Raw genomic sequence first — 10,241 nt, forward strand, 5'->3', positions numbered from 1 at the left:
GTTACTTTTTACCGTTGTATCGCGGAAATTTTTTTCATGTTTCGAGTTCAATTAGAAATTAATTTGCACTTGGGAGTTTTTTTTTCAAAGCGGCTCGCGCAATTTTCAGCTTTTTGAAAAACTCACTCGTGCAAATAACTATACGGTATGATTACCTATGCAAACAATATTATACATGATGCATGAATTTTTCTCCTCGTGTTAAACAAATAGCTCAAATAGCGAGTGGTAGCAAATGATATCCCACGGATCTTCCTCGGCAATCTTCGGATATTTTCGAACGTTTTCGGAAATTTTCTCAGAATTCGGAGAGTGTTCGGAAACATTCGTACAATCTTCGGATAATTAGTAAACTGTGTCTCTCCCGTCCCCCTCCGCCCCCCCCCCCCCCCTCCCTCCCAACAAAACAAAAGGATATTAAAGAAAAGTATTCTACAGCATAGTTAAGCGGTTGATTAATTCCGACTGTATGGGAGCCTCGAGCTCCAAGATAACAAAACAAGAAGGTCCTGCTTGCATTACGTGTCACGTGTCAGTGTAATTTCAAAGAAAAGCGCAACCAAAGCATTTCCATTTTGCGGGATAATTTTTTCAATAAGACTTCGAATACGATCACGGACACGATCACAGACAAAACCCACATCAAGAAATCTCGGCATCTAGTTTCTTTTATTGAACTAGCTGCTTACACGAAAAATTCCACGTCTCAGGTGCAAACAAGAACAAAATAGTCGAAAAAATGTGATATGATTTAGTTCACCATCATTATCTATGTTTACTTCGAAACAACATTTAGATCACATGCTTCAAGGACAGCACGCTGGCCAGGTTCCAATGCAGCAAAAAGCTCGTTGGAAATGAAGACAAGGCCGGTAAATACCGGATTTTTGCGTCTTAGATGTGCACACGACGGGTGATAATAAGTGTTAGAATAATCATGGCTAAATACGAGTTGTCCCGTAACTTCGTTTCTTCGAATTACCCTTCTATCCACGTGTTTAACGACAAGGTTAAATGGTGGCTTTCTATACTTGTCCACAAAGTCACTACCGCATCCATAGCACTTTTGTACTTTGGTAGGCAATAAACAAATCTCATAATGATACGGCGACAAGCCGGAATGCCACTGCTCGTGGGGTGTTGCATGATAGGGAGTACCTGCCATTCCCGACGACGAAGGTTGGTACAGCGACCGAGGCTGGTACAGTGACGGAGGTTGGTGCTGCGACGGAGGTTGATACAGCGACGGAGGTTGGTACAGCGACGGAGATTGGTACAGCGACGGAGGTTGGTACAGCGACGGAGGTTGGTACAGCGACGGGGACTGGTGCAGCGAGGGAGGTTGGTGCTGCGACGGAGATTGCTGCGACAGAGGTTGGTGCTGCGACGGGGGCTGGTACAGCGAGGGAGCACCAGTACAGCTCGGCAAAGGAAACAACGGAAAAGGCTGAGAGGCTGGTACTAAGCTATAATTTGAAGACAGAAGGTCAGGTGCAGGCACATGAGAGCTACTAGACGCAGTGGTGTGAGATGGACGGTCTCGCTTGTCTGTCACAGCAAACGTCCCAGTGGCGGCAGTTTGTTTTGGTCTGTTAACCTTATCTTTTCGGGTGGCCTCCTGTGTGCGTTTTTTCCTTTCTGTCGGGCGAAAAGACGCTGCCGGATCGATTGTCAGACCTTCGGCATCGCTTTGTAACAATTCCTCCCCCATCTTTCTAGCTTTGTTCAGCTCACGCGCATATTCTCGTTTCTTACTTTGTAAGAAAGATGGCCCATCCCCACCTGGAGCTGTTCCCGCAGCATAACCTCTTAATTCCGCGTCTAACAATAAGGAGTCTCTAACGTCTGCTTGGCAGACCTCAAGAAGCGACATGTTTGGGTTATCCCGATGTCCCCAACCGGCATGGATGACCTCTGCTTGGTTCATTCTTGGTCCATTTTTCGGCGCAAAGGCACGGAAAATGAAACCTCTTCTGTCATGCCACCATGATAACCAACTTTGCAAGAACGATCGCTCCTCCTTTGCCGCGATAAACGAATCGAGACGTTTCTTAACAGTGTCGTAATGCTTTTCTGATACACTTTCAAGAAGTTCGTTGCAAAGGCTTTTAAATTCCTCCCCGCTTTGACTGTCGAGTCTATTCGCCTTTTTGTTTCGGTGGTCTTTGAAATGAAATTCGCAGGTTTTGATTCGTGATTTTGTACTTTCACCGAATACAGCACACAGTCCGGCTAAGTTTGCCCCTGCCAAGTCTGTACACCAGCCAATGGGATTGAAAGTTTCATTCTCACTGCCAGAAACTTTCTTTAAGATTTCGTTAAACAATTCCCAAAAGAGTGCGACATTTTGAGAATTTTCCGATTCCGCTTCCATTGTTCCCAGAATTATTTGTTTTCGCAGGAGCGAATGGTAGACGCTGGCAGTTAAGGTGACAAAGCCACGACAACGTTTGTACTTCCCGTCAAAATAACAAAATTGGCTATTGAGATAATGACTGCCATTTCTGTTCATGTTCAACGCTATCTTAGCTTTCTCTCGACTTGATTTAAACACGAAGGACGGCTTGTCTGGGTTTCCGCGCTTGTCATTAACTTTGTAAACATAAAATTCGTCCTTTTCATCACAATATTGCTTAAACGTAACCACTGCCTCGAAGTTGTGCCCGACTGGCTCAATGTCTTTCTTCAATTTTTTCTTTTCGTTGGAAATCCATTGTTTATCCAATGTTGCTTCGGCTTGCTTCTCTACGTCGCGCCAGTCGCACTGCTGGCGGATTGTCGATAATATACACGCAGACTGTAATTCTGCGGGTTTAATGTTAGGATTGTCCTTTAGAATCTGATGCACTTGATCTGTGTTTTTGACCGGTGCCTTTATCACTGGACAGGTGTGCTGTCCACAGTGATAGACTTTGGCTGACTTCTTTCCATAACTTATATATCTACGAGCAGAGCAGGGAACAAACTCAGCCATCAAACCACAACCCTTACAATGAAATTCTTCGCCGGTCTTCTTTTTCTCAAACTGCGTGGTGTTAATCACACCGTATTGCACTCTAAAAGGGCAATCGTTTCTAGTGCACTTGAATGATCCTTTACAGTCCGCGTACCTTACACGAGCATGTCCTCTCCAAGTAGTGGGGCAATTTTTCTTCCACTTTCTCCCATCCTTCAATGCAGCAACTAGTTTCTTTTTATCCAGTTGGCCCTTTATTTCGTAAACTTTGTCCCCGTCGATGTCGTCCGGTAAACGTTCCACCACTTCCTTGTCCACACCGTCCCATACTTCAACGCTTATTTTCCGTTGCTTCAACCGGCACTCGTCAGCCAATCTTTCATTGTCACTGTCAGAATCGTCTTTGGAACTCTCCTCGCTATCATCTCGATCACTTAGAGCCGTTCTTGCAGCCCCGCTTAAATTCCTAAGGAAAAGCAAACCACTTAATTCAATATTATGCCTTAGTGGAAAATGTTAAACATTGTTTAACATTTCAATTTGCTGATTCTGGGCCAAAAATACAAGACTACTGCTTATTAAATTTTTGGACTTTGAGAGTGAGTCGTGCACTTCAGTTTTTCTAGAGGGGTGGGGTGGGCGCTTATTCGAGGCTGGACGCTCATAACTTTTCCTTCAAGGTTATTCAAGGTTGGGCGCTTAATCGGATAAATACGATATATTTGCCGTGACACCGTCCCTTTAAAAAGACCAACAGTTCTACATATTCTTACCGTTTAGGTTTTTTTCCCTGTTTCGGTTGAAACACTGATTTCATGAGTTCCTGCTCATCAGGGTCAAAATCGGATAAGTCACCTTTATTATTCATCTTGTCCCATGACCTTTATACAGAAAAACACGAATGGTTAGACATCATTCAAAAACAACATTACTTATTAATAATATAAATATGAAAGATTTTGAGCCCGCGATACAATGGTAAAAAGTAACTTGGTCAGCGTTTAGCTTAAAAAATCACACGACCTCGATGAAGTGTTACACGTTTTTCAGTAGTGTTACTACTGAACTGCACTGCTCTCGGCCAATCAGACTCGAGTAATTTTTTCATGTATATTATTAACAGATTATAATATAGATAGGAGTCTACGCGCGCTCTGAAAAAACCTATGTTTAATCAGAGTATAAAACATAGAAAAATCATGTTTTATTGTTTTTCGTCAGCTTTCCTCGAGTGCTTCGCGCGTCGTTGACTATAACCAGTCGTATCCAACAAGGGCGAATGGAATAATTGGTTTATGAAATTCCCTTTTGAGTATACATGTAAATCCACTGGACATTTCATTTTGATGTAAAGGAAGTGAATTTATTTATCAGGTCGTTTTATCTAGGGAACTCCCTTTTTACTTGTATTTTAAAGTCGTCCCTTCTAGAGTAATGGATTTAAGCAGGAGTTAAGGAGTTAACACAAGAGTTATGTTTTGGAGTTAACATCAGACGTAAGTCAAGTTTCTACTCGTTTTCCCCTTTGTTTTCCATAGTCGAATTTGTAGTTTTAATCGTTACTTAGCTTACACACTCATGCTTTCTTATTAGTTTTCACGGCAAGTGCTTTCCTAGTCAATATCAGAAACGGAAACAACGATGAACAAGTGTTAATTTACCTTTCTGAGCTTTTGGACTTGACTGGCGCGATTGTCAGGTCAACTTTTTCGATCTTGAGTGGTACCTAGAAATTAAAAGCAAAATGTTGTAAAATTAATTATTGCCAAAATATTTGTAAACTACATTTTTTTTTTCATTTTGTTCTGTTCCTTTTGCTATTTGCCGTCCACCTCAGCGAAGTAGGGTCTGTGTAGCTTAAGGTACAGTGAATTGGAGTTTAAGCTGGAGAGGACTACCCGGAGAGCGGTAAGGAAAACGGGCGGTCTAGTACCCAGGCGTTCCCTTCCAACTTCGTTTCCAGAACGGCTCTATTCAAAAGCAAATCAGAGGTTATTATAGAAATCCCTGGTAACACGCGGGGGGCCGGAACAAGCTTTTGTGCGCTGATTCGCAGACGGACTATACCGGGGTTTTGTTCCTCTGCAACTGCAAGATACCTTTAGTACAAGCGAAACGACTTCTAGTTCGGACAAATCGAACTGTTGTCTGGGCGAATCGACTCTTAGTCCGGGCGAATGGCCTTTCAGGCGAGACGATAGTAATTCAGTCCTGCCGCCCAGTTTGTTGTTAACTTTTGTTTGATTCATAAAGCTGTTTGAGTTATTTTAGAGGCAAGCGGTTGGTTGCAAAATGACGCCGGAAACGCTGACGTCGCATTTTTCGCATTTCACCACAAGGATTTTATTCCGAAAAAGAGAGTCAGATCACAGTCTATTTTAGAAATAAACGTCCTCTAACTTAGAAAACAACTTGTCCGCCATAAAAAAAGTAGATGGCTGGTTTGCACGGTGAAGGGTTCTCACGAAAATCAGCAACTATCTGACTGGGCATTTTTGACAGCCAGACGTAAAACAGACTACTATCACGCATAGATAAGATGGCGGTATGATACCCTATTCTTACTAATTTTTGCCCGAAATTAATGAGAAAATTTGGAAGACGAATTTCGCGAGAATTGGTGTTTGCGATTACAAGGAAAAGTTTATTTCTTATACTGCAAGGCCCATAAAAGGGAGTCGCGTAAAACTATTTCTGAAATGTTCATTGTTTCGCAAGCAATCAGATGCGTGACAAAACCGTGACATTGCAGGAGTTTCTTTCCCCTGTCGCTTTGCGCTCGATCTTCACTTCTTCTTCGTGGCCCTGTGTTTTTTTAACACCAAAACGTTTGAAAATGTTCTAAGTATATAACTTCGCAAAATGGAACTTGAGATGGTGATATTAAATTAAAGATTCCAACAAATAAAATCGAAAATAAAACGCAGTCAAAACGGACTCACCCTAACACGCTTGTCCTCCTTTTTAGACATGCCGCTAAATCCTGCTTTTGAATCCGAAGCTCCATCATCACTTGAACTATCCACCTACAAACACAAGGACCACAATTTAAGAACAGTATTATATTGTATTTTGCACACTGCATAAGCCATCCTTAACAAAACAGATTATCCTTCTCGGGATTTGCCCTGAAATAAAGCACATCTTAGCCAGACAACTAGGACGACAGTTACCTTATAAACAATTTCTCTTGATTTTTCCATGGCAATTAACATTGCCTGCTCCTCGTCCTCTTCCTGGTACCTCCTCCACCATGCATTTGAGGCCTGTCCTTTCACGGCCTCTGAGTATGTCTTCGACGGGGAATCCATATTCTCTAAATATCTAAACTTCGAATGAGACTACTGTCCTTGCAACGTGGGAAATCGAATGAAGATATCGACTTATGCTGTTTGAAGCAATTGAGTTGTTCAACAACACCGGAAATCGCGACTAGGTATTCTAACACGCCACTCCCCTATATTTGTTTGGCAATTTGCCGCAGCCAATCACATGTTGTGATATGGCATATGTATGTCAAAGCACTACTGGCAAGCAGCGTGACTTGTCGACATATTCCGTCGGTAAATCAAATGTAACATTAAAATGTGTCCCAATATGGTCGCAACATTTTATGGTCTTGAGTTCAAACATGTTCCTTGACATTTGGATTACGCCAATAGGCCAGAACAAATACAACGAAATCACGCGTTGACCCCGCGTTGTTCACACTTGACAACGTGTAACTTGTGAAAGGCCTTTGTTTAATTTGAGACCCCATTTGCATGGTTGTCAAGCTTGTACCTTGTACGCGCTTTAAAACACAAAAATATCGCCAGCTACGCAGTGGAGTAGTGGAGTAGTGGAGTAGTGGAGTAGTGGAGTAGTGGAGCGCTCGTCATCAAGTGTTGAACTCGTCATCAAGTGCTTGCGTTCGCAGCTAAGCTTGCTAAGCTCGCGTAACCCCACTCGGGAGCCTGTTCGCAGGCTAAACTCCATATCTCACGAGTGCGATTAGCGAACTCTTGAGATATCGAGTTGAACACGAGGAGAAAAATTCTTGCATCGTGTATAATTTTGTTCGTTTTATAAACATACCAAGAACGAAGTTTTTGACGATTTTCCGATGAATTCCGACCACCTATAGAAGATTTTCAGAGTGTTGTCCGTCCGAAGGGCATACGAAACTTTCTGAACATTTTCTAAAATGTTCCGAAGATTCCCGAAGACTTCCGAAGATCTTTCGATCAAACATAATATCAAACATAATTAACGTCAACGATATCACCACAAAGTGTTCAATTGTTTTTTATTCTATTTTTAGAAACATATTATTATTTTTTATCTAATTATTATTTTATTTTATTATTAATTATTATTTTATATTTGAGTTAACCATTATTTTATTTTTTATTTATCTTATTTCATGTTTTAATACCCTCGACATGGTACCCTCGACCCTCGACATAGTACCCTCGACCCTCGACCCTCGACAAAAACCCAGACTCATGAAAAAGTAGCCCAGACCGGGTTACGCGCAGCATGATTTTGACAAACTTTGGGTCGATTTCCGGGAACTTGGGGGATATTTTCCAGTCCCAGGGACTCTAAAATAACTCGTAATAGCCTTGGTTTTCGGCAAAATGGACCGAAGAAAAATAATTGAACGCTGTTTTTCCAGCTTCTAGGCCGAAATATAGCCCCACTTCCTTTGAGACTGAAGAACTAGCCCAGACCGCCTTACGCGCAGCGTGATTTTGACCAACTTTGGGTCGATTTCCGAGAACTTGGGGGATATTTTCCAGTCCCGGGGACTCTAAAATAACTCGTAATAGCCTTGGTTTTCGGCAAAATGGACCGAAGAAAAATAATTGAACGCTGTTTTTCCAGCTTCTAGGCCGAAATATAGCCCCACTTCCTTTGAGACTGAAGAACTAGCCCAGACCGCCTTACGCGCAGCGTGATTTTGACCAACTTTGGGTCGATTTCCGAGAACTTGGGGGATATTTTCCAGTCCCGGGGACTCTAAACTAACTCGTGAGGGCCTTTGTTTTTAGGAAAATGGACCGAGGAAAAATAATTGAACGCTCGCTTTTGAGCTTCCAGGCCGAAATATAGCCCCACTTCATTTGACAATGAAAAAGTAGCCCAGACCGGCTTACGCGCAGCATGATTTTTACCAGCTTTGGGTCGATTTCCAGCAACTTAGGGGATATTTTCCAGTTCCGGGGACTCTAAAATAACTCGGAATAGCCTTCGTTTTCGGTGAAATGGACCGACGAAAAATAATTGAACGCTCTCTTTCCAGCTTCTAGGCCGAAATATAGCCCCACTCCGTTTAAGACTAAAGAGGTAGCCGAAACCGCGTTCCGCGCAGCGTAATTTTGACCAACTTTGGGTCGATTTCTGAGAACTTGGAGGATATTTTCCAGTCCCGGGGACTCTAAAGTAACTCGGGATGGCCTTGGTTTTTACTAAAATGGAGCGAGGAAAAATAACTTAACGCTCGCTTTTGACCTTCCAGGCCGAAATATAGCCCCACTTCATTTGACAATGAAAACGTAGCCCAGACCGCCTTACGCGCAGCATGATTTTGACCAACTTTGGGTCGATTTCCAGCAACTTGGGGGATATTTTCCAGTCCCGGTGACTCTAAAATAACTCGTGATGGCCTTGGGTTTCGGTGAAAGGGACCGAGGAAAGATAATTGAACGCTCTGTTTCGAACTTCTAGGCCGAAATATAGCCCCACTTCATTTAAGACTTAAAAAGTAGCCCAGACCGCCTTACGCGCAGCGTGATATTAACCAACTTTGAGTCGATTTCCGGGAACTTGGGGGATATTTTCCAGTTCCGGGGACTCTAAAGTAACTGGTGATAGCCTTGGTTTTCGGTGAAATGGACAGAGGAAAAATAATTGAACGCTCGGTTTCGAGCTTCTAGGCCGAGATATAGCCCAACGTCATTTAAGACTGAAAAAGTAGGCGAGACCGCCTTACGCGCAGCGTGATTTTGACCAACTTTGGGTCGATTTCCAGGAACTTGGGGGATATTTCCCAGTCCTGGGAACACTAAACTAACTCGTGATGGCCTTGGTTTTTTGCAAAATGGACCGAGGAAAAATAATTGAACGCTCTCTTTCGAGCTTCTGGTTCCCAAAATAACCCCATTCCATTTAAGACTGAAAAAGTAGCCCAGACCGCCTTACGCGCAGCGTTGTTTTCACCAACTTTGGGTCGATTTCCGAGAACTTGGGGGATATTTTTCACTCCCGGGGACTCTAAACTAACTCGTGATAGTCTTGGTTTTCAGGGAAATGGACCGAGGAACGATAATTAAACATTCGGTTTGGAGGTTCTAGGCCGAAATATAGCCCCACTTTATTTGACAATGAAAAAGTAGCCCAGACCGCCTTACGCGCAGTGTGATTTTGACCTACTTTGGGTCGATTTCCGGGAACTTGGGGGATATTTTCCAGTCCCGGGGACTCTAAACTAACTCGAGATAGCCTTGGTTTTCGGTGAAATAGAGAGAGGAAAATTAATTGAACGCTCGCTTTGGAGCTTCTAGGCCGAAATATAGGCCCACTTCCTTTACTTTAAGACTGAAAAAGTAGCTTAGACCGCGTTACCCGCAGCGTGATTTTGACCAACTTTGGGTCGATTTCCAGCAACTTGGAGGATATTTTCCAGTCCCGGGGACTCTAAACTAACTGGTGATAGCCTTGGTTTTCGGTAAAAGGGAGAGAGGAAAAATAATTGAACGATCGCTTTCGAGCTTCTAAACCGAAATATAGCCCCATTTAATTTAAGACTGAAAAAGTAGCCCAGACCGCCTTCCGCGCAGCGTGATTTTGACCAACTTTGGATCGATTTCCGAGAACTTGAGGGATAATTTGCAGTCCCGGGGACTCTGAAGTAACTCGCGATAGCCTTGGTTTTCGGTGAAATGGACAGAGGAAAAATAATTGAACGTTCCCTTTCGAGCTTCTAGGTCGAAATATAGCCCCATTTCATTTAAGACTGAAAAAGTAGCCCAGACGGGCTTACGCGCAGCGTTATTTTGACCAACTGTGGATCGATTTTCAGGAAGTTGGGGGATATTTTCAAGTCCAGGGGACTCTAAAGTAACTCGTGATTGCCTCGGTTTTTGGTGAAATGGACAGAGGAGAAATAATTGAACGCTTGGTTTCCAGCTTCTAGGCCAAAATATAGCCCCACTTCATTTCAGACTGAAAACGTAGGCCAGACCGCGTTACGCGCAGCGTGATTTTGACCAAGTTTGGGTCGATTTCCAAACACTTGGGG

At 43.0% G+C, this 10,241-nt stretch overlaps 1 protein-coding gene across 1 annotated transcript; it reads right to left on the reverse strand.

Annotated features, from left to right (window-relative positions):
• Positions 1-650: 650 nt before the first annotated feature.
• Positions 651-7,553, reverse strand: LOC149101413 (uncharacterized). The gene is made up of 4 exons (XM_089276231.1): positions 5,899-7,553; positions 4,618-4,682; positions 3,730-3,837; positions 651-3,422 (listed from the first exon to the last, which is right to left on the reverse strand). The coding sequence occupies exons 1-4, from the start codon at positions 5,926-5,928 to the stop codon at positions 776-778; spliced, it is 2,850 nt and encodes a 949-aa protein (XP_089132357.1). The 5' UTR covers positions 5,929-7,553; the 3' UTR covers positions 651-775.
• Between the last annotated feature and the right edge of the window lie 2,688 nt (positions 7,554-10,241).

This window comes from Orbicella faveolata, unplaced genomic scaffold (assembly GCF_042242905.1).
Source record: "Orbicella faveolata isolate gen_17 unplaced genomic scaffold, um_ofav_v1 contig_4, whole genome shotgun sequence".
Lineage (NCBI taxonomy): Eukaryota > Metazoa > Cnidaria > Anthozoa > Scleractinia > Merulinidae > Orbicella > Orbicella faveolata.